This window comes from Pelodiscus sinensis, chromosome 4 (genome assembly GCF_049634645.1).
Source record: "Pelodiscus sinensis isolate JC-2024 chromosome 4, ASM4963464v1, whole genome shotgun sequence".
Taxonomy (NCBI): domain Eukaryota; kingdom Metazoa; phylum Chordata; order Testudines; family Trionychidae; genus Pelodiscus; species Pelodiscus sinensis.
In genome coordinates this window covers 68,909,950-68,935,335 of record NC_134714.1, presented here as the reverse complement: position 1 = coordinate 68,935,335, position 25,386 = coordinate 68,909,950, and the positions used below count along the sequence as shown (strand labels likewise).

At 42.1% G+C, this 25,386-nt stretch overlaps 1 protein-coding gene across 17 annotated transcripts in view; it reads left to right on the top strand.

Annotated features, from left to right (window-relative positions):
• SIPA1L1 (signal induced proliferation associated 1 like 1) overlaps positions 1 to 25,386 on the top strand; it is a 350,322-nt gene that overhangs the window by 310,831 nt on the left and 14,105 nt on the right. For all 17 annotated transcript variants that reach the window (XM_075927311.1, XM_075927307.1, XM_075927300.1 and 14 more), the window contains 4 exons: positions 310 to 434; positions 10,876 to 10,994; positions 16,587 to 17,032; positions 23,603 to 23,842. In XM_075927311.1, coding sequence (XP_075783426.1) covers positions 310 to 434; positions 10,876 to 10,994; positions 16,587 to 17,032; positions 23,603 to 23,842 — 930 coding nt within the window. The remainder of the gene's footprint in view (positions 1 to 309; positions 435 to 10,875; positions 10,995 to 16,586; positions 17,033 to 23,602; positions 23,843 to 25,386) is intronic.

Sequence of the window (25,386 nt, the reverse complement as noted above, 5' to 3'; positions counted from 1 at the left end):
ATTGAAACCAGGGATTCTTGAGCAGAGCTGTTCAGTTTAATGGTTTATAGGTGTGTGTGTGTGTGTGTGTGTGTGTGTGTGCGCGTGCGCGCGTACTGTATATTTTATATAAGAAATGGTAAGTGACCTCCCAACAACTGGGGGGAAAAAACCAAAACAATAGAAACCCTGCAAGCAGTATGTTTCTGAATTTCTTGGTCAAGTTACTTGATGTAAAAAAACCTGTTTTTCTGTAAGTACTTGTCTCCTACATGGGATTTAATCACAATTAAACTGTTGTTTACCTTTGTTTTGGGGACACTACAACAGGTTCGGAATGAGTCGTAGATCCCCTGCCTCCATTGACAGGCAGAGCACACAGACTGATACGAGTGGCAGCGGCAAATCCACACCTAGCTGGCAGAGGAGTGAGGATAGTATTGCTGACCAGATGGGTAGGTAATTAACTTCTGCAGTAAGCGAACAGTGTTAACTGCAAGGTGACTTTTGCAATCTATTTCTCTATGCAGTGAGAGAAGCTTCTAAAGCAATGTATTTCCCCTCTGTGAATGTTACTTTTACTCATGAGAGTAAATTATTATATACTCTGATATACTTAAGTCTGTGTCTTTGAGATTTCTGAGTATCACCTGAGGAAGAACTGAAGTCATTGTGAGGCTAATCCTTTCATAATTCACCCACTCTCAGGAAAACCCTGTCCTTAAGAAGTGGTTGAATAGACAGGGTTATTAGTTTATCTTGCTGTTGAAGCCTTGTTTCACCTCACCTATGCTCCCCGGTGCTTTGGCTTAGTTTAATTTTCTCTCAGTTTATCTTAGTACTTGTGATGTTTCTTTTCAAATTATGCCATATAAATGCAATTTGATTGTTTGATCATTGAAGCTATAAAAATTCCATGTACAAAATGGAAAAATGAAATTAGTTTAAATAGTGACATTAATCTATAGCTTGGTTAGATTGCGTTCCACCACTGTATACATTTCTTTGCATTTTTTAATTAAGTTGTCAGCTGAAGAAATATATGAACTACATAAAACAGCTGAGTATTAAAGATTTGCATTGTTAAACCCTTATTTGGAGTTTCCATACATAGTTCTTTTCCCTCCTTTATGTATTGCTGCTGTGCACTGAGATGACAACTTGACACTAGTTGATACCAATGAGAGTTTGACCCTCATACAAGTTTTGCCCTATAATAGCCAACGAGTTGCATTATTGCAATATGACTAGCTTGATCAAGCTAAAATTCCTAGTCTTAGGTTAAGAGGAATTTAGGACATTTTAGGACTAAGGAATTGAAGCTTCTTCTTTAAATCCATATCTTTCCCACCCTTATCTGCACATAAGATCTTACTGCATTGCATTCCTATATAAATGTGGTAGTCTTGAATATAGAATAAAGTATTCAGTGAGTGCAGCAGGAGTTTGGGAAGTGTAATGTGAGTCTCAGGTCTTGAACACGTACTTTGTTCCAGGAACTTCAGAACCGCATTGAGCTGTGTCTTATTAATGAAGCCATCTGTCGTCCCCTCCTCCTTTCTCCTTTTAACATGGAAAACCTGTGATTATATTCATCTGCTGTTCTCATTTTGACAGAATGCTTTTTAATTGCATATGTTTTGATACTGTTGTGATGGTAACGACACATGTAAAACTGATCTCTTGTTCAGAATTCTCTGCTATGTATTGGTGCTGGTACTGAATAGAGTTGCCAGTAAGTTTTGCTGTGAGACCATAAGTGCTATAGTATTGGCTTAAAGTGGGACAGGGAACCTCTGCCCACCTGCTTATTTTCAAGTCTCTATGCCATGGACCAGAAGCTCTGAGCCTCAGCACCCCCCTAAGGGGATGGAACCATGAGCGCCAATTTGCCCCATTATGGGAGGGAAGCTAGGGTGCCAGGTTGGTCGGCTGTCCGTGTGGTCCATAGACATTGGGATGGTTGATCAGGGAAGCTCAGAATCTGCCTGTGCCTGCCCCCACAGGTCTCATTGGCTAGGAACTTCAGCCAGTGGGAGTAGTGCCTGTGGGCACAGGCAGTGCACACTGTGCAGAGCCACCTGGCCATATTGTGGCAGCTACCGGGAGCAACATGGTGCCAGGGCAAAGGGGAGGGAGCCTACTTAGCTCTGCAGCGCCACTGATCGAGAGTCAGCTGAGGTAAGTAGTGCCTGGCCAGGGTCCACTCCCCAACCACCGGCATCAGTCCTGAGCATCCACAACCCCACACCTCAGAGTTGCAGAATTGGGGGGACCATTACACATGGGAAAGAGGGCATATAGCTCCTGGCTTTTGGGGGGGAAGGTGGGAATGAGGGTACACACACAGCTCTTAGCATGGGGGAACCCTAATATAAGGAAAAGAGTAAATGGGGAACAGGCAAACTCCCCATGAGAGAGAAAAGAGAGAGAATAGGGGCAAACACAGAAAATAGGGGACCCTGAAATGGAGGCAGGGACAAATTGGGGCACATGCCTGGCAGCGGAAGACATTGGAAGAAGCTAGAGTGAGGGAAGGAGGGGACACAGAGCAATGGGAAAAGGGCAGCACACAGAGCCCTTGAGTGGGGAATAAGAGGGAAATGGGGAGCACACGGATGTGAAGAGAAAGGGAGAATGGAGGCTGCAGGGGAAGTAGGAATGGGGATGTACACGGAACTGCCAACATGGTGAGGGAGAAATGGGGAATCATGGGAAGACACATAGTGGGGGGAAGGGTCACACAGAACCCTAGGCAGCAGGGGAGACTAGTTGGCATTTCAGGGGAATCCCTGAAACTGGGAAATAGAAGGGTGGCATGTAGGGAGATTGTGAGATGAAATGGAGGGATGCAAGGAGCCCCTAGTAAGTGTGATAAGTTTAGCCTATGAAAACTATGGAGCATGCGATCCTCTACTATTCTCAGTTCTTTGGGTTTTGTAAGCACAACTTTCTTTTAAATGTTGCATTTTAAAAATGTAGTGTTCAGTATCTCGATAAGGTCCATGTAAAGACCTATCACCAAGGCCCACTCAACTGAAAGATACACTTCTAGATCTTTGAAAGCAAATATATACTGCTGGGGAACCCGCCATGCAAGACCTTTATACTTCTATAGCCACCTTTCAGAAAAAAATTAACTGCTTTTCGTATTCAAACCTCTCTTTATCCACTTACCTGAAATTGATACAAGGCCCACTTAAACTGAGTACAAGTGTCCACACAGAGTGATCACCCACATTTTATTAATTCCATTTCTAAATTGTTTTAGTTAAATTGCTACAACTTCATCATGTAGATAAGGTGAAATATATGTTGTTTCTTCTTCACGTTATTCCAGACCTGGGTTGCACTCAGGTTTGCATGCACCTAGTGCACCAAAGCCAGAGAACTTTGCTTAGCAGTCCCTGTTGTGACAGCAGTTGCACCCAGTGTCTCTCCTAACTTCTTCCATGCTGGCATAAAGGTGCCACAGCTCTTTCCCCCCCCCTTCCCCTTCCCCCCCTCATTCTTTCTCACTACCCACGGCTTGAGTTGGATTTTACCTCTCAGTTGCTGCTAACAACAGTGAGATTGCCTCTAAATTATTTATCAATAATCTTGTAATCAGTTTGGGAATTAGTTCTGTCTAAATGATACGAAGTCCTCACCAGGGTTTAAGCTCCATTCTTTATGGGAGGTGGCATTTCAGAATAATGATCCCCATATACATGGTGTTGTGTTTTAGGAGAGAGATGTAATAAAGAGAGTGCCATTTGCCATTGCTTTTAGAAAAGCACTTAGGTTGTTTTTTACTTGTGTTTGAAACACAGCCTGTGTGGACCCAGATTCAGACTCTCCTTATCAGAGAAAAAGGGACCAAAATCCTTCATCTGCTCCCCTGAGGAAGAGAACTCATAAAACTAGTCAGAGCCACTCCAGGGTTCAGAGACACTTCTTCCTTTTCTAAGAGGAGTGTGGCACACTGCCATGTCTCAGTGAAGAGAGCCCCTTGGCTGCAGAGCTCAGTACACAAAACGTATTGCTCAGTATATAAAATAGAGCATAGAAGACATGCCATTTGATAGACAGTCTTTGTTTTCTGAAAAGACACATGGGAGGATTTTTTAAATTTTTTTTTAATTTTATTTTTATTTTTAAAGAACTCCAGGGCTATGTTACAGTTTTTCTCAGGGTATCCTCCAGCTGAAATTGGTCCATGCCAAACTAATTCTCATTGCACTAGGTTGACCAAGACAGTGCTGATACTTTGACCTCATTCAAACACTCTGATCTCTTCCTCAGTTTTCCATCCAAATGACTCAACACCATGGCATTGAGCCGTGTTACACTTCACAGCAGGTATTCTGGAAGGCTAGTTCAGAAGGAAGATCCATGTTTAGAAGCAGATAGGAGAGGCAGGATTACTTATTTGGCTAAGTAGAAACGATTTTGCAGTTTGGAGAGTAAGAGAATTGAAGCAATGTTGACTTGTGTTCGGGAGATTTGCATTACTTATTACACTTGAAGTCCTTGGATCTGGATTTTATCTTGTGGAGGGGCTCCTTGGCAACAGTCTTGGCATTCTGTCCTCCAGTCTAAGAGAGGTCAGTTTTCTCAAACCTAATAGTAGTGAGATTTCTGAAATGCACTATCTACCTTTTTCCTCCTGTTACAGGAAACAGTCTCTGTGTGGGACTTGAATACTTTACTGGTTGGCTTCATGGGTCTTCCATTTGAGTTAGTAGAATCATGCTTGATGTCTCTCATTTCCCCAGAGACAGCGTTACTTATTGCTATAACTTTTGCAAAAAGAACAAACAAACTGCATGCCTACTTGATATGGTCTGTATTTACACAGTACTTCAAAGAGAAAGTGTTCATGAGGTCACATTCAATGTTTTTGTCCAAAATAGTTTTGTAGTTTCATCTTAACCGTGCTATATACTTACCTGTATTCTTTCCTAATGCACACTTAAATGCAGATGAGCAGCAGCGTCCTACTTTAGATATGAGATGGTTCCTGACATTTTGTTTGGAAAGAATTAAATAATTTTGTTCATTGCCATCTCCAGCTCTTCATCTCTTCAGTGAGTCAGTTGAAAGGTCAGCCAGTATTGGTGCAGATGATTTCCATGTTGATAACTTCCTGCTTTACCACAGCTCCATGGAATTGCTCAGACCACAACCCTACAGTCTCTATGTTCTTATTTAACAAGGCAGGGACTCAAGCCTCATCTATGGGAAAGAGGGCATATTGGGTCTTTTGAGTGATGTTCCAGTCTTATACATTTCCAGAGCTGTGGCATGGTTTTCTGTACGTATTTTTGCTAAGCCTTATGTGATTACCACAGCATCTAGACCAGTGTTTCTTAAACTGTGTTCCTCATAAAAAAAATATTGTTTGGTGTTCCTCGGTCTTAAAAAGTTTAAGAAACACTGATCTAGACCATATAGGAAAGAAGGTTTCTAGTCATTGTTTATTTGCTACCAGTAATGTTTGTGAGTTGCCTCAGTGGAATACCACGCTGCTAACAGATGAAGGAAAAAATGGTTACTTACCTGTATTATAACTTGTTCTTCAAGATATGGGTGCAGATGTGAACTCCACAACCCACCCTTTGTTGTAGTCCTGGATTCTGGTGCAAAGGAACTGAGGGTGCTTGTGGTAGTGCTGCTCTTAGGCCATGTCCATACTGACAGATGTAAAGCACTGGCAGTTACAGTACTGCTCACGAAGTGCAGCCCAAAAATGCTATTGGGTGACCACACTGTCAGCCACCAGCACATTAGTGTGGCCACACATGTGGCACCTGCAGTATCTTTCAGAGCGGTGCATTCTGGGCAGCTGTCCTGCAGAGCACCTCTTCCTCTTCTGCCGCAGAGTATTGTAGGGAGACATAGTGAATCTTGGGTTCTGTCCCAGTGCCCAATGGTGCATCGCTTTGCATCCCAGCAACTCCTGCACTTCCATCCACTTTGGAGCCATCTTTCAACAGCTTCTGTGCTGCACATTCTCCCTCCCCAGTGTGCAAGAATGTATCCCCAGCTGTTGATGAAAATGTTGGCAGATCTCACTACAAGTTGAACCTCTCTTAACTGGAACTCTCTGGTTCGGCAAGGTCCCTGGTCCAGAAGGAACAGGGGTGTTCCAGGACAAGAAAGTCCCGTGGAGGGCTAGTGGCTGGAAGCCCTGCAATGGGGCTGGAGCCCAGTAGCAGGGCTACCCTATGGCAGTGAAACTGGGAGCCCAGCATCAGGGCTTTCTTCCAGTGGTGGCCCTGGGTCGAGACTGAGGAGCCGAAGGTAATGGGGCCGTGCAGCAGGGCTGGAGCTTGGCAGCAGGACTGCTGCTTTGGTAGCAAAACTGCGGAGCAAGACCCAGGAGGCAGTTGGGTTGCCTGGTGGTAGGGTCGGGAACCCAGCAGCACATCCAGGAATCTGGCAGCCCCACTGCCGTCCAGTAGCACAGCAGTGCACAGCATGACTAGGAGTCAGCGGGGCTGCCCATTGGGGCTGGGAGCCGGATCGCGAGGCTGCCTGGCACTGGGGCCAGGAACCCAAGAGTGGGGCTACCTTGCGGGGCAGCAAAGAGCCCAGCAACCCCACTGTCACTCGGCAGAACTGCTCAGTGGGGCTGTCCAGTACTGAGTGGTGGGGATCACTTCACCATGCAAGTCTGGGATGACAAGCAGTGGCTGCAGAACTTTTGGATGAGGAAAGATACTTCATGGGATGGTGTTCTGAGTTCACCCCCACCCTGAGGCACAAGGTCAGATGAATGAGAGCTGCCCTACAAGTGGAGAAGTGTGTGGCAATCGCAGTGTTGAAGATGGCTACTCCAGAGAGCTTTTGCTTAGTCATTGATCATTTCTGAGTGAGAAAGTTGACCATTGGACTCATGCTGATGGAAGAGGGCAGGGCTATCAAGCACATCCTGTTCCAAAAGACCATGAGACCATGACTGTGGGCAACGTGCATGAAATTGTGAATGGCTTTGCATGGATGGGCTTCTCAAACTGCAGAGGGACAATAGATGGCACACACATTCCAATTCTGGCACCAGATCACCTGGCCTCTGTGTATATTAACTGCAAGGGGCACTTCTCAATAGTTCTGCAGATGCTTGTGGATGACCTTGGTCGTTTCACAGACATTAAAACAGGCTGGTTCAGAAAGATGCATGATGCAAGATACACTCATCTTTCAGAACACTGGCCTATTCAGGAAGATGCCCATTGGGATCCTTGGAGACCCTGCCTATCCGTTAATGCCATGACTCATGAAACCATACATGGGAAGTCTTCAAAGAAGCAAGGAGCAATTCAATAACAGGTTGAGCAGGTGCAGAATGATTGTGGAGTGTGCTTTTGGCCATTTGAAGGCTTACTGGTTATGTTTGACCTGGAAGCTGGACTTGGCTGATAATATCCCTATATTTATCGCCACATGCTGAATACCTCATAATATTTGTGGAGGGAAAGGTGAAAGCTTTACTGAGGGCTGGCTCACTGCGGCACAGCACCTGGAGGGTGAGTTTGAACAGCCCAAGACCAGAGCTATTGGAAGAGCACAGTGCAGGGACATAAACATCAGGGATTTCTTGAAGCAGGGATTTGATGCTGAAAGTCAGTAAAACTGGTTGCTATGTGTGAGTGCAGTGGCTGCATTGCTAGTGGGTTACTTTCACCAGTCCATGCACTGGACTTAGTGCTATACTTACCTTAGCTTTGCTGGAGTACTCTTACTTGCTTGCTTTCATGTAATGGAATAAAGATTTATTTGAAACACATGAATTTCATTTATTAATCACAAAGTAAATGTAGGTCACCTGTGAAGCATGAAACAAGCATTTGACTGTGAGAAACAGGGAGGGAGAGGCAGGAGGTGAGGCATGGCCTGAGAATGTCACAGGTTTATATATGTCCACAGTTCATATGCAGCCCCGCTGTCTGAAGTGCTATGGAAGGGCATCTGTAGTTCATCAGGTTAAGCTGCTTGTGGATTGGTGTTGAGTGCATCAGCAGCCTGTGGGAATCTGCATGGGTGGAGGTTGGGCAGGCAGATGTGCAGTGTGTCAGATGGCCTGTGGAGACTGCATTGGCAGTGATAAGGGATGTATTGGAAAAAGTTTTGGGAGACTGGCTATAGGAGGGACCGGTGATGCAGCTGCTCCATTTGCAGTGCCTCCCGCATGTTTGCTTGACAGTCCATAATACTTAGGAAGCGCTGCATGCTCTTCTTCCTCTCTCTCCTGTTGCTGTCCCTGCACTCCTTCAGTTCCTTGTGTTCAGCATCAACATAGCTCAGGGCATCTCGTAAAATCTCTTATCTAATCTTTCTTGGGGACTTCTGTGCCTGTCTCAGATGCTCTGCAGGAAGTAGAACTTCCTGAGACTGGCATTCCGAGGCTGGCGCTATCAAGGACAAAAATGCAACGTGTCACAGAAGGCCCATTGTTAACACTCGACACAACACTGCTCCAACCGCTTTGAAACACACTGTCCACATACCTAGTACTGCCTGGATGTGTACAGTGTGTGTACCTAACATACAAGAACCCCACAATGATGAGTCACTATTAAAGGCATCAAAGGGAAACCCTAAGTGCAGCAGGATAGAGGAAAGAGCCAGGGAAATACTTGCTGTAGCAGTAAGTGGGGGATATCCCTTCGTGCAGCTGGCCAGGGAAAGAGCACAGGAACCCCTTTCTGCAAAATTCCTTGGGGTAGCCAGGCAGAGTGCCAAGGAACAGGAGTTATCATTCATGCATGGCCATACTGTGTTCTGGGCAGGAGTGAACAGTGCAGAGCAAAATTTTTAATAATGGCCAGTCATTTCCACGGGCTGTGTTCAATCTGGAAACATTTCGCTGCTTCAGGTGAGCAAGGAAGCAAAATAGGGTCTCTTACCTGACTGCAGATTCCGCACGGGACCATATGCAGCTTGTCTTTGTGCAGCGATTGTCCGCTCCAGTCTGGTGATGGCACAGTGGCCAGGGAATGTCGCCTTCATATTTGTTCTGCCAGATAATCTGAGAAGGTTGGCACGGCAGCTGCATGAAGCTTTCAATGAGGTCAGTAAGGCAGGTTACCAAGAAGTATGAGATTTCATCAATGGTCTGATCGCTATCTGACCAGAACCCAGTCTCCTTTCTGTAACTTTCCCACTCCTAGCAAGTTGCTTGAGTGCTTTCCCAACCACTTACAAGTTGCATCATCTGCAGCCTCCGAGGACTACGAGTGGCTTGCCTTTCCTGGGGTACAAAACAGCTCCCGTCTGCAAGCCTCTGCAGATGCAGTCGTCCTCTTGCTCTGGGTCCCTCTCCCCTTGAACACACTTGGCCACAACTTCCTACTCCTGGCTCGGTTCACTGCCAATTGCCTCCTGAAACCCTGAAGTATTCACAGGGGTCTTCGGAGTGGAGTTGGGGTCACCTCCAAGTATATCATCCAGTTCTTTGTAGTACCTGCAGGTAGTGGGCACAGCACCAGAACGGTGGTTTGCTTCCCACTTGCGGTAAGTGTTTTGCAGCCCCATCACTTTGGCCCTGCACTGCAGTGTGTCCTGGTCATGGCCACTTTTAGTCAGGCATCTAGAGATGTGCCTGTAGATATTGTAATTCCTACACCTGGAGCACAGCTGGCACTGGAAAGCCTCCTCTCCCCAAATGTTGATGAGGTCTAGCATGTCGGCATGACTCCAAGCCGGTGATCTCTTGGTGTGTGGAGCAGGACAGCTGGAAAGATGTGCTGAGAACACACCACATATCACCAAGTGAACAGAATGTAAGGGCTTGTGTTGGTTAGCTGGTTGCTCACCTGAGCAGGGCAGTAGAGTTCAAACAGATGACCAGAGAGGCCAGACCAGTCATTGTGGGGAGGGTGCTGGAGGCAAATCAGGACACAGCAGTACATCACGGGGTCCACATTGTTACCTCAGTGCACTATCCAGAGTGCAGCAAGCTCTCCGCTTCTCACAGAGGTGGTTTACCTAGAGTTAGCGTGGCATTAGTGTGCACTAAGTACCATGCCAGTGTGGACGCTGCAAATGTTAACAGTGCTGGGGGCTGATTTACTGCACAGTAACTTGCCACTGTAGACTTGACCTCAGTTATCCATGGAAGTGACTGAGACCTAGAAGACATGAACATTACCCAAATGGATACTACTAAGCAAAGTGTGCTGGTTTCCTTGAGCTGGGCACAGATACACCTGTGTGGAACACACATCTGCACCCACATCTCAAAGAACAAGTTACACAACAGGTAAGTAACCAGTTTTTCATCGAGTATAGTCAAAACCATTGAGTGGCCTGGAAACAATTCAACAGACACTGCTATTTAGTACTACACAATAGAGTCTTTTAGAGATGTTGATTTACAGATGGTTTGAGTGGGGAAATACTTGGGGTACTTCTACGAGATATGCTTGAAGTTCAAAGGGGAAGTAAATGTGTATAATTAAGTGATCACTGTAATGCCTGTTCTCTTTTGCTTACAGTACAACTAAACAAGGATGGACCTCAAGCTTTCTAATTTATTATCTCCTGTCAAAGTGAACAAAGATTAATTTATTTTCAGAGAATGCCAGCACCTGGGTTAATATCCTGTCCCCATCCTCTTGGACGCTTGGGGCACAGTCCTCACCCAATGTAATATTCATGGTTCCATTGACTTCAGTGAAGCTGTACTTATTTACTGTGGGTGACGATTTGGCCCTTGGTTTTTTACATGTTTGTATACCACACGTTTTGTATTTTCAAATAAATTTACAACTGAACATCATAAAGTTTTGATTAATGACAGCAACTAAGAAAATCAAACTATAACATCAGATTTTAAGTTTTCTTAATTTGTCACATATGCCCTCACAGTGCACATATTTTGTAAGTGCAATGTTGTTTGCTGTATTGCAGAACCAACATGCCATCTCCCAGCTGTATCAAAAGTATTGCCATCCTTCAGAGACAGCCCCAGTGGAAGACTCATAAGGCAGGATCCTGTCGTTCACTTGTCTCCAAATAAGCAGGGTCATGTAAGTTAACATTAAAAATTATTTTTAAATGTTTGACTCTATTCCTGCCCAAAAAAACTGGGGTATAGTTCAAAGGCAAAGTACTTTTCAAAAACATAATTATAAAATCAGCTAAAACCCATATACTCCTGTTAGAATATGGTGGAGGCAACAAAGCAGATCTGTTGCCCTTTTCAAGAACCCAGAAGCTAAGCACAGCTTTAATAGCAAATTTATTAGCAGAAGCATTTTACATTTTATAGAAGCTTTTGCTATTAAAGGAGGTTTTGCTATTAAAGCAGGTTTTTAGTTTGGTACCTGGTGATGAGCAGAAGATTTGTGGGAACTTGGATTATTCCAAAGGTATGTATCTTTTATAAATCCACATAGCTAGTCCCATGCTACACATGCAAGTCTTGGGAACTTACCAACGCGCTTCTTGGGGCTTGATGCGACAATCCATATATATACATTGAACATAAGAACAGCCATACTCTGTCAGACCAAAGGTCCATCTACTCCAGTATCCTGACTTACAGCAGTGACCCAGAGGGAATGAACAGAACAGGCATTCATCATGTTGTCCATCCCCTAGCATCCAATCCCAGCTCTAGCATACAGAGGCTAGGGACACCATTCCTGCCCATTCTGGCTAGTAGTCACTGTTGGACCTGTCCCTCATGAATTTATCTATTTCTTTTTTGAACTCTGTTATAGTCTTGGACTTTACAATGTCCTCTGGCAAGGAGTTCCACAGGTTGATTAGGCTTTATGTGAAGAATATTTATTTTGTTTGTTTTAAACCTATTGTCATTTATTTAATTTGGTGGTAACTCCTAGCTCTTGTGTTATGGGAAGGAGTAAATAACATTTTTTCATTCACTTTTTCTACACCAGTCATGATTTTATAGAACTCCATCATATATCCCTCAAAGTCCTCTCTTTCCCAAGCTAAAAAGACCCAGTTTTATTAATCTCTGCTCATATGGCAGTCATTCCATGTCCAGATGTGGGCATACCATGGATTTATGAAAAGACAATAAGATATTTTCTGTTCTATTATCTATCCCTTTCTTAATGAGTTCCAACATTCACAGTTGCTGCACATTGAGTGGATATTTTCCAAAAACTATCCACAATATCTCCAAGATTTTTTACTTAAGTGGTACCAGCTAATTTAGACCCCATCATTTTATATGTATTTTTGGGATTTTGTTTTCCAAGATGGATTGCTTTGCATTTATCAACATTGAATTTTATCTGCCCAGTCACCCTTTTTTTAAAGATCCTTTTGAAGCTCTTTGCAGCCTGCTGTGGTCTTAACTATCTTGAGCGATTTTGTATCATCTGAAAATTTTGCCACTTCACTGATTACTCATTTTTCCAGATCATTTATGATTATGATGAATAGGATTGGTTCCAGTACAAATTCTCTAGTTACCTCTTTCCATTCTGAAAACTGATAATTTATTCTTACCCATTGTTTTCTGGTTTTTACTCAGTTATCGGTCCACATGCTTGTTGACTTCCTCAAAGAATTCTACTAGATTGATGAGACATGATTTCCCTTTTCAAAAACCCTGTTGACTCTTCCTCAACAAATCATGTACATCTAGGTGTCTGACAATTCTGTTCTTTATAATAGTTTCAACCACTTTTCCTGGTACTGAGGTTAGCCATACCAGCATGCATTTTCTAGGATCACCCCTGGAGCCCTTTTTAAAAATTGGAATCATCTTAGCTATCTTTCTGGCTTTCCCCCCCCCCCCCCCCCCCCGTGTCCCCCTGCTTTTTGAGGCCTTTTCTCTCCCCACCTCTAGCGCTGCATTCAAGGGCGGGGGTGATAATTTGGGGGCAGGAGGCTTTTTACTTGGTCTGGTGGCAGGCAAGATGGCAAGCCCCAGCCCTGCTGGCCACTCTCTTGGTGATGTGGCTGCCTCCAATGGTCACTCTGCAGTATACTTCTGCCCTGCGCTCACTGCCCCCCAGTGGCCACTTTGAGTATCGAGTCCCTCCTCTCTGCTTCCTCTCTTTCAATGTTATGGAAAACAGTTCCATTCCTAGCACTTTCTATTTTCCTGGCACAACCAAACCCTTTTAAGTTAGGAGAAGAGGAAGCTACATACCAAATTTGGTGGCCGTAGCTTTTTATCTTTTAGGAGGAGTTCTTGAACAAATGGACTCACAGACAGACAGATTCACTCTAAGATATATAGATAGATATAATGGCAAGGCATCTCTTTTCTTGCATTACCCTTAGTATTTCTCCCCTTCTGGCAAGGGTAGGCCTGGGGTAATCAGTCTCCCTCAGTCAGGGTTTGCCTTCTTCCTTGGATGTTCCTGTGGCTATATCTTTAGCATAGGCCTGAGAGTAAGCCTAAGGGCTACTCTTTCCCCATTCAAAAAGGGAAATAGTTCCATTGACCCAAAGAGTGATATCTTTCCTTATCTTTTCACTGGGATGTTATTTTTTCTGTTGTCTGTCCCAAGGTCTCAGTCCTTCCTCTAGCTGGCACTCGGCCTTGTCTGATTATACTTTCCTGCTGCTGCTAGCCTGGTAACAGCTGGTTGGTTGGTTAATCAGTCTCTCCTCCCTTTCTCTCACCGGAGGAGGGGTTTATAAGGTCTTAGGGAGCCCTAAATTGTGTTCAGATGTCTCTAATTAACCTGAGGTAATCCCTTCTCAGTTTGTAGAAAAATAGGACTTTACCATTTTAGGGTTCACATAGTTGTCTTCCACTACTCTCATGCATTCCTCTGATCTGACTCTGTCTATAGATAGATAATTTCTTGATTATACAGTTATCTATTCTAAATTGCTTGATTATGCTGAAATGATCAACTATATTGACTTATACACAACTAACATTCTCATCCAGATGTTTGTTTACTATTTGCTATTGCTCAGTTGGGCTGATAGCATCACTGGATCCCTGGCCAAGATGATGGGGGGGCTCTGCTCTGCACTCCCAGAAGAGGTGGGATTGAAGCTAGGGAGCCCTCAGCACCACTCAGAGAGCCCCACACGTTACCCAAACAGTCCTCTGTGGGGTTGGTTGCAAAAGCCGATGCAGAACCCACAGGGGCAAGGTGGCCGGGGGATGCCCAGGAATCTCCACCTTCTTCCTCATCCTCTTCTATTTAAATCTGCCTTTCCTCAGGCACCAGCATTCAAGATTAAACAAAAAAAGTATTTCTACTATTTTTCATTTAAAGTGTACAGTATTTCAGCTACATTATGGGTTAAATAAGCTTTTGTGAACCTAGATGGTTTAGCATGGGAACCTAACCACCATTTATAATATTTTCTCTATGGGAAAATATGTTCTGAATTCCAAACAGCCAACTTACAAACAAACTTTTGGAATAGAACCCTTTCATAAGTTGGGGACTTGCTCTATCTGTATTTCTTAGACCTTGGCTCAGAACCTGAGCTGTGCTTGTGCAATGGGATCTGTTGAGAGTGGAACAGTTTGGGATGGAGGGATATGTCTCTTGTATAATGTATAGCAGTTTCAGATATGATACTGTCTCGCATGACCTTCTTATCAATAAATTAGGTAAATACAACCTAGATGGGATTACTATAAGGTAGTACTGGTAGAACTGGCTGGATAACCGTTCTCAGAGAGTAGTTATTAATGGTTCACAATCCTGCTGGAGGGGCGTAACAAGTGAAGTTCCTCAGGGGTCTGTTTTGGGACTGGTTCCATTCAATATCATCATCAATGATTTAGATGATGGCATAGAGAGTAAGCGTATTAAGTTTGCAGATGATACGAAGCTGGAAGGGGTTGCAACTGCCTTGGAGATTAGGGTCATAATTCAAAATGATCTGAGCAAACTAGAGAAATGGTCTGAGGTAAATAGGATGATGTTTAATAAGGCAAATGCAAAGTACTCCACTTAGAAAGGAACAATCAGTTTCACACATACAGAATGGGAAGTGACTGTCTAGGATGGAGTACTGCTGACAGGGATCTAGGGATTATAGTGCACCACAAGCTAAATATGAGCCAACAGTGTGAAACTGTTGCAAAAAAAAGCAAACATGATTCTGGGGTGCATTAACAGGAATGTTGTGAACAAGACACAAGAAGTCATTCTTCCACTCTACTCTGTGCTGATTAGGCCTCAGTTGGAATATTGTGTCCAATTCTGGGCATTACATTTCAAGAAAGATGTGGCGAAATAGGAGAAGGTCCAGAGAAGAGCAACAAGAATGATTAAAGGTCTAGAGAACATGACCTATGAAGGAAGACTGAAAGAATTGGGCCTGTTTAGTTTGGAAAAGAGGAGACCGAGGGGGAACATGATAGCATTTTTCAAGTATTTAAAAGGGTGCCACAAGGAGGAGGGAGAAAAATTGTTCTGCTTGGCCTCTGAGGATAGAACAAGAAGCAATAGGCTTAAACTGCAGCAAGGGAGGTTTACATTGGACATTAGGAAAAATCTTCCTACCTGTCAGGGCAGTTAAACACTGGTAACAGTTGCCTAGGGAGGTTGTGGAATCTCCATCACTGGAGACATTTAAGACCAGCTTAGTAAGACACCTGTCTGGGAAGATCTAGATGGTGCTTGGTCCTGCTGTGAGGGCAGGGGACTGGATTTGATAACTGGATTTGATGTCCCTTCCAGTTCTGGTATTCTATGATTCTATGATAAGGATGAGTAGAATATCCAGAATGGCATTCAGTAGGAATTAAAAGCAAGAAATTCAGAAGGGCATTAATCAACCACTAACTGATGAAAAGAGAGAGGAAGAAATTTCTTGTATAATCAAGTTATTTCACAAATGCCAACAATGCAGTTTAAAGCATTCCTTTAAAGCATCTGGCACTGGCTGCTATCAGAGGATAGTGAACCAGATGGACTCTGGTCTGGTCATGCATCTGTTCCTCTTTTTGCTCACTGCACTGAAACATCTTTTCTTGCAACTCTGCCTTTCGAAGCTGATACTTTCCAAATCAAGTAATGACATTTCAGTGCTTACTTGCAAAGAAGATTGCTGCTGAGGAATCAGTAAGCTTCATGGTAAAGGGGGATCTGAGTAGCCACAGAGGTCCATTCTGTTTTCTCAGATTTTGGGGTAAGTAATTAGACTATTAAAATAACACACACTTCAGCTGTGGATTGATGGGTTCTCATGTTCTAAAATACCTTAAAATGTGCATCTGTGCTGTCTTTAACTATAAACATTATTGAAGAATTGGGCACTTCTCTATTGGTATGCAGTTGAGATTGAATATTGCACATTTAAACATGAATGGTCAGATTTTCTTGGGAGTGGGCTTTAGTACAGGTGATTGAATTTTAAAGCAAATGGTGTAAAAAACATTGTGGGGCAAATTACAAGTAAATTTGCCTTTTTCTGATAAATTAAGGCATTGGTGCCTAGGGTCTCACTAACCCTTTAAAATAACACACACACACACTAACCCTTTAAAATAGACATTAAATTGATGTCCTGAATTATGTCTGCGAATTTTAGACTTTCTAAGACCCTGCCCCCACATGTGTAATAGTAGAGCTCCCACAGTGCAGTTGTGCCTCCCTTGTCTTTTCTTCAATGTGATTATTCTGAATTAAAGCCATGAACATGTTTTTTTGTAGTCTGACAGCCACTACTCCAGCCACTCCAGTAGCAATACTCTCTCCAGCAATGCCTCCAGTGCCCATAGTGATGAGAAATGGTATGACAGTGGCGATCGCACGGAGTCAGAGCTAAACAGCTACAACTACCTTCAGGGGACTTCAGCTGATAGTGGCATAGATACCACCTCATATGGCCCCAGCCATGGCAGCACAGCTTCTCTGGGAACCTCAGCGACGTCTCCTCGATCAGGGCTTACAAAGGAGAAAGTGGCACCATTGTGGCATAGTTCCAGTGAAGTCGTCTCCATAGCAGACAGGACTTTAGAAAAAGAAAGCCATGTTATAGACCGGAAGTCGGAGTCCTCACTAAGCCTGGATATTCACACCAAGAATCAACCAGCCTCCAATCCTTTAACAAGAGAGAACAGTGCTTATAGTCTTAGTGATGCTGTTTCTCACACAAGGTAATATTTTCTCAAGTAATGACCGATGCCACTTTCTCTCTCTCGCTAATGTATCAGAGATGAGAAGTGGGTGTTAGGGGAAAATTGTATGCCTGTTTTGGCTAACCCAGAGATTTGAAAGATCCCTATATATAAAGTGTTTGACAAGGGACACGGGGTGTGGTATGTGTATTCCTACTGACGGGGCCCCTTCTTTCCAAGGAGTCTGTGACTTTGTGATGGAAGTAACATTCTCCATTCTACCACTTTTACATAACATAAGATTTTTGGTATGATAGGTGTATTATAGGGAACATCATGCAAGCATTACTTCTTAAATCATTGTCAACAAGGGGGATAAATAAATTTAACAATGCCCATCTGATTTTGGAATTTTTGTTTCTTTTTTTTCCAAGTAGTGGGTTTCATGCAGGACAATATATCTGTACATTTGCTCCCTCTCTCCATGCCCCCCCCCCCCCAGTTTTTTGTTTAAAAATGTGGGAGATAGTGCCATCTAATATATAGTGTAAGGGACAAGGAAGTGAGGAGACCTTGATTCTAGTCCCAACTCTGCCACTGACTGTGAGAGAGATATAGGACAGTCACTTTACCTTTATGTCTCATGAAGATGAAGATAATGAGCATCTTTGTAAAGTGCTTCACGTTCTTTAAGTGAAAGGCAATCATTCTACAAATGAATTATAAAAAATTAGAGATGAAAAAATTCAGATATTCTAGCTTGCTTCCCAGAATATTATATAAAATTATTTTTAAAATGTTATTAATTGTTAGATGAAGAAAAATTCATCTATGAAACCGTAATAAGGGGGGGGGAAACAAAGCAAAAACAAATCTGCAATGTAAAAGCATTTATCTTTTTTTCTTCCTGATTTAGAAAGGAAGTTTTCTACACTGTCTTTTTGTATTTTTAAGAGACAGTTATCTAATGGACTGACGGGATAAAATATGATGTTAAAAGGTCTTCAGTTCTGTTGGAGCAGAAATGAGATGAGGCAAAAGCTGGACGTTTACCAGCCAGTTTAACAGCTTCTGATATGTAGCTGCAAGTTGAGAGTCCCACAAGTTTGTAAAGCAGTGAATTATTTCCTTGCACTGTTGTCATGGTAATTTCGGTTAGGGATTTGATTAACGAGGTTCCATCCTATCCTACCTATGTTCTAGGGACATTGTGGGCATTGTCTCCTTATGTTAAGCATCTCTTTAAACTGATTTTTTTATCTGATATTTATAACTTATTTTAAGACAATACTGAAAGTTGCCAGGAACATTTTTGTTTAGGAGAAATTTTTCAGAAAGGAGAAAAAGGACCATGGTACCATTCAATACTAAAAGTTACATTGTTAATGGTAAAAAGTGTTTGCACTGTTGATGTTCTATCATTCTCTCCACCATACAGCAAATAATGTAAATAGAAAACTAGAACTAAAGAAGTGGAAGTGAATGAAAAGAAAAAAGGAAACATGATATCAATGAAATACAAGCGGTATACAAACTGATACCAACTGATTTTAGGCTTAGCCTGTCAAACCATTGCATTAATTAATCACTGTATTATAGCAATATGCCTCCAAACGTGGCTTTTTTCTATGACTTATTTGATTTTACCCAATTTTCATTTCTCTAGTTACACTTAAATTGTTTGTTCCTGTAACTCTTTTTTTCAGAATGGTGTTGAATTTTCTTGATAAACAACTCTGGTTTTACACTAAATATGACAGTCTTGTTTTGCTTGATTTGAAAACAAAGTACAGTTCTTCACACAGAGGAATGATATAGTAATGTGTAGAACAGAACTGAAGTATCCTCATTTGGAAATATGGTAATACCTTGAAAAATTATGCACAGTATTTGATCTATTAGCCAGAGAAAAGACAGGCTAGCTAGTATTCCTGCATTATTTTAGCATTTTTGAAAAATCAAACATTTATTCAGTGCCTCAAAACCAAGTAAAGAAGTCATAATTAGACATGACACCTAAATGGGTGTTACTAACAGGTAAGGAAAGAGAGAGGAAAGTCAAGAGTGACAAATAAGACCATGCTGTTAGTCAATAAGGCATGTACAAATTTTGAGGTTCTCCATCCTTCCCCTGCCCCATATCCCATTTTTTTAGCCTCTCCTTCACCTTTTTAGGGTTAATTTATGCCTGTAGACCTAAAATGCTTTTGGTATGATGTATAAAAGCAGTCATTCCAAGCTGGAGGAAGAGGAACTTAGTTGGGTGACAAAATGAATAGAGTTGCAGAAAATAAAATAACTAAGTTAGGGTGTTCATGCCTTTAAAAGACAGGGACAGTAATTAGTGTGTAGATCATTTAACAGTGCCTAAAGGAACTTGTACCTGGGAATTGGTGGCAAAATGTAAATTATAGTGATTAAATTTTGCAGCAGTATTTCTGGCTGGGCTTTATTTTCCTTTTCCACCCCATTCCCAAAATCCCTATTGATGACTGTGAAGGTTTCTTGTGGCATCCCAAGAGGACTGTGTTAATGTAGGGCAGTAATTACACAGAATCATTATATCTGAAAATCATTAAAATAAACCATATGCACTGATGCTTTGAATTTCCTAAAATAGAAAAGGAAACATATTATGTCAAACTTGCATTTGCTCTCTAGCAAAATGGTCTTTTATGGTCTTCACTATCATAACTAAAAACAGAAACACTGATATTTCCAGCACAATATGGTATTAAATTGTTTTTTAAAAAGTTGTATTTCATGATTCAGCTATATTCTTGAGTAGTTAGATCATCTAGGATTCTTTTATGGGTGTTGGAAGAAAACCTTTTTTTTAATTCATTCCTGTTACCACACTCAAGTTCAATATTAAAACAACTTTTCCTCAAGCATCAGGGTTGGACTCGTCAAAAGACAATCAAACTGATCTGACTGCAAGTTAAAACAATATGAATTCCTCTCTTTCTTCCAAGGAAGGAATGTGCTGCCTTTACAGTACTTCTAGCCCATGTAGCCTGTACCCAAATTCGTGCACCAAATCTTCAGGTTCTATATACACATCTTTACTTGTGCAATGTCCCACTGACCTCAAAGTGTTTATACTGTGTTTTCAACAACTTGTAGACTGAGGGACTTTTGATTCCTGTGTATCAACAGCACAGTATGCTGCAGAATGTTCATGTTCTAATACTGAGTCCCTCCAAAAATATTTAAAACTTGTATCTAAACAAGGATAAGTGGGGAGTAATGTAATATATAAACAAAGGGCATTAAAAATAAAAATTCTTGTGAGCTAACTTTTCAACCCCTACCACTCATATTGCATATTTCATGTGGTCCTTGCTGCTTGGATCTTATTTCATGCATTTATTATACCTCCTCAGTGAAACATCTTTATAATAATAATCGGTATAAATGAACACATGGAATATATTTGGAAATTTATTTCTAAGCCCTCTCTTCACTCCTCATTGATACATTCCCTGTGTAACACTCCTTTCACACTAAAAATTCTGAACTATAATGGGAATATTAATATTCTCACACAAAAGAGAAAAACTCTGTGTTTCAAATGCACACTAGGGATGTAAGCATTTAGTCAAGTACTCAACTACCCAATAAGCCTAGGCTTATCAGATAGTTGAGTCACTACTTGACTACTCTCTCCCTGCTCTTCCCCCCCCTCCCCCCGGCTTGCTCCCTCTATTATCAGAAACAGCAAGGGGGGCAGGAAGCAGGAGCCATTGCTGTGGGGAGCCAGCTTACAAGCTGGTTCCCCCCAGCACCGTCTCTGTGGTTCAGGGGGGAGGCAGAGACACAGAAGTCCGGGACCCAGACCTACCCACACTGTGGCTCATGCCTCCCCTTATCGACTAATTGTATGTTAATACAATGTATTAATTACACGATTAGTCAGTTACCCACTTCTTAACATCCCTAATGTACGCTCCTTCTGAACGATAAAATATTTTAAAAAAACAAAACAGCCCCATACAATTTTCTTGTAAGACGCACATCCCAGCCAAGCACTTGTTGTTTTAACTTGATAAAGGAGATGTTTTATAGATGGACTAGTTTCCACAGCATGTGTAGGCGTTTCTCTTTAAAAAGAAAGAGGCAAATGACTTCTTAATTTGTCTTTCCTTCTGCTTGGTTTCCTTAACAGACATGGTAGTTGTGCAGGATATAAGTGGACAAGATTTGGGACATGCAATTTCAGACTGACTGTATTCTGACCCATTAAGAGAAAGCTGTTCCCAGTTTGTTTGTTTTTAATCTGACTTTTACTGACAGATAATTGGAAGAAATTATGATGGTCAGCTGTGTTTTTTGGGCCTGAACAGATTTAAAAAGAAAGTTTTGGATTGAATGCACAAGTGAGAATCAAGAGAACTGAGTTCTTTTGCACACTAATTTGTGCCCTTCATGAGTCTGACTCAGTTTCATTATCTGTTATTAAAAAAAAGGAATAACAATACCTTCTTTGGCAAAGGCATTTGAGATTTGCAGATGAAAAGTGTTCAGTATTATTATGAACAGTGTAGACAACATGTTTCCATAACTGTTGCCTTCAATGCCTTCTATAATTGTTTCAGTCTCAAATGATACAATGAACATTCACAGACAGAAAACACAACTTTATAGCAGAAACCTCATCTGTTTCAAATATTAGAATAACTCTTCTTCCCGCCTTTCCCTTCCCCTCCACCATGCTAGTTATAGAGAAGACAATGAATATAAGCAATGTCAAAAAATGGTGTGACACTATTCTTAAAATATGACATTCCAGCACTGAATATATTCCTGAGGTTTTGCTGTGCTTACTGCACCTTTTTAAAGCATAACATAATATATTGTCTTCTTAAAACTTAATGTTCCTTTTCCTTCCTAGACACATCTAACTTTAATATCAACATATAAATGCAAACTAGTTTTATCCAAGATACGTCCTATGATGCAAGCAAGCTGGCATTGGGCACTTTCTCCCTCATTCTTTGTCTAGATATATTATATCAGGAATTAGAGATGTTAAAAGACAATCCTTCCGTTTCAGTTAAGGCCCAGCCTGCTAGACAGCAAATTAATTGCCTAGTCATTTTTCTTTTTAATGAAACTGTTCTCACAGATTTTCTGTTTACTGTGTGTTAGTAATAAGGAAGTAACTTATTTAAATAACATTTGCCATCTCTCCACAACATTACTTGCTCCTTTAGGTAACTGCCTTAAAATTACTAAGGAAAACTAGAAATAATTCAGCTTTCTAGGTTCAAGGTCCAGTCCACCTAGAATGCTATTTAGGGGAATATGTGTTAGCCAAATGATTTCTTCCTCTTGATTACATGCTCATAGTTAGAAAAAATGAGGACTCCTGCTGTGTTGAGCAATCCTATTTTTTCCCCTAACATTTTAGAACTGAAAATTAAACTTTAAAATACTAGGCACCCAAGCAACTGCATTGATCATGGCTTACATAACTCAGACTTCACAGAAGAATGATTCAGTTCTTGTAGCATCCTCAGGTGTTGGCTCTCAATGAAGGTAAGTCCTCGATGGAGTCAGTGCAACCCTCCTGCACTGATAAATGTTCCTCAGTGTATTTCATCAAAGAAGCATTCAGTATATTCATCCACACTGATTCCTGGCAAATCAAAACTCTGTTTTTCTCTACTTATTTTTCCTTTCCTGTCTCTAGCCTTTTTTGGTAAAACTGAAATGAAAGTTCTGTTACAGTGAAACATTTGTATGTCTGCAGGAATCTCAAATGTTTCCTTTCTTATCACATTGTAGGGACAGTTGTTTAATGGTGACATTGTCAGCTATGCTAGCAGCAGTCTGAATTCTGAGCAATGATAAAGAAAGGCAGTAATATATATCCTCTAGAGTTATATATTGTTAGGATTTCTTAATACTAAAAACCTATTGTGGTGTTGAGAATACAGGTCTTGTAGATAAAACACTGAACTTGGACTCTCATATGAGTTCTCTTGCTAGCTCAGCCACAGACGTCTTGTGTTACCCTGAAGTCACTTAATTTCTCTGGCTATGTCTACACAGCAACATTATTTTGAAATAACTAGCGTTATTTTGAAATAGCATAGTCCGCGACTACATAGCCAGCAGTTACTTGGCCATAATGTCGAAATACTGTCAAGCTGAAGGACTTTTATGAAGAGTAAGGAAAGTCAGAAGAAGAGTGCTCTATTTCAAAATAAGTGCTATGTAGATAGCACTAAAACTCAAAATAAGCTATTTCAAAATAAGCTATGCAGTTGATGTAGTTCAATTTGCATAGCTTTTTCGAGTTAAGCCCTGCAATTAGACACACCTCTGTGGCCTAGGTTCTGCATTTGTAAATAAAGGGTGATGCTTTTGTACCTACCAGGTGGTTTGTAAAGTTTAATTCATTGGTGGTTTTTCGAAAGTGCTTTGAAAACCTCTAATGGAAGACATTAGAGAATAGACCAGTATTATTATTATTAACTTTACTTAATAATAATAATAGTAATACTTTGTGTTCCCAATAACCACATGCAGTTTTTAAAAAGTTATGCAAGATGCATACACATACTTTAGTTAAGCTTTGTCTTTGTTATGCTTCTCTCCCAGTACCATGAGCTCACGACACTCTGCCAGTCCAGTTGTTTTCACCAGTGCCAGAAGTTCACCTAAAGAAGAGCTTCATTCTGCTACTTCCCCACAACTCGCACCTTCTTTCTCCTCCTCCTCTTCCTCCTCCTCTGGTCCTAGGACTTTCTACCCTCGCCAGGGTGCTACCAGCAAGTACCTGATTGGATGGAAAAAACCTGGAGGGACAATAAACTCTGTGGGGTTTATGGATTCCAGAAAGTAAGAGCGTTTTTTTGATTCTGTTGTTTGGTTGTTAATTTAAACATGAAGAAACATTGAAATTCAGATAAGTTTCTCATATGGAAAAGCCCAATAGAACTTAAGGAAATGACCATATTTCTATAAAACTTTAGAATCTCTGCCCTAGAATTCCATAGTGTGGCTTAATAATTCTATATCTTGATTATCGTTCTCCAGTACTTTGTAGAAGCTTTTAAAGTGATTTCTATAGAAATTCTACACAATGCTGTAAATTTTGTCCCTATTAAATTGTAGATTTTTTTTCATAAGTGGAATTAAAATATTAATTGAACAAATGATAAAAACAATCATCAACACTTAGTGTGGTTTTCCCTTATGTAAGCGGGGGAATGGTTCCGCTATTGTAGGGAAATTTTCCTGGCTTCTATACCACCCCGGTGAAATGGACCAGCGAAAGGATCTTAGTCCCCGCTCCCACTTCCTTTACCCCACGGCCTCCCTGATCCTGAGGGCTCCCCCTCCACTCTCCTGAGTAGCAGAGCCCTTGAAACCCCAACAAGGCTGGGCCCAGGTTTCCTGGGGCTTAATCCCCGACCTTGTAGTCACTAGGGGCAGGAGTTAGGGTGTCCCCACTCCGAGGTACTCTCTTTACACTGCAGGCCTTCTTGGCCCAGTGATCACTTCATAAGGTTCAAAGCAAATACAATTTATTAAACATCAACAGATTAAAGAGAATAGAATAAGAAAAAAATGAGAATGGTTAAATGAGAACACACAGCCCTGCTCTGTAGCACAGGGACATCAAAACAGCAGCCTGCAGAGTGTAAGGACAGTCCACAGTCTCTTCCTTAGAGGCCCCTTAGAGGCCTTGGATGTGCTGCCGGGGGGGGGGGGGGGGGGGGAGGGGCTGGGCTGCAGGCTGGACACGCTTGCTCTGGCAGTGACCACACAGCCTCAAGCTCTAAGTGGCCAGACCCCTCTCCCAGTCCAGAGCCTCTCCCCACACTTTGCAGTTCCCAGCTGCTCACCACATCCAGCTGCAGGGTGCTGCTTGGCCAGTCTCTAGCTTCTTGCATTGCTTCTCTGTTCCTTTTGGCTCTCTGAGCACTGCCAGTCTGCTGCTCAACACAGGGTCTGCGCTCCTTGAGCTGTGTGTGTCAGGCTCAGCTGCTGCAAAAACTGCCCCTCAGCACACAGCTTGCACTCCTTGGGCTGTCTCTCAACTCTCTGTTCCTTTTGCAGGACTACTTCTACACACAGCTTGCACTGCTTGGGCTGTGTCTCAGCTCTCTGTTTGCTCAGAGAGAGCCAGAACCATCCCAGCTCACAGGGAGGACGGGGCCTGGCCTCTCCCCTTCCTCACTGGCCTGTCCAACCTGTCAATCAGGCTGAGCTAGAGTGTTGGTTGCTTTCCATTGTCTCTGGGGTCTGTCAGTCTCATGAACCCTTCCCCTTCTGAAACTGGGAGCTGGCAAACCAAAAAACTCCCACAGAGTTTTAGTAAGGGGTAACAGTCCCCTTACACTTAGATTCTTCATTTTGTTCTCAGATTCTAAATCCTG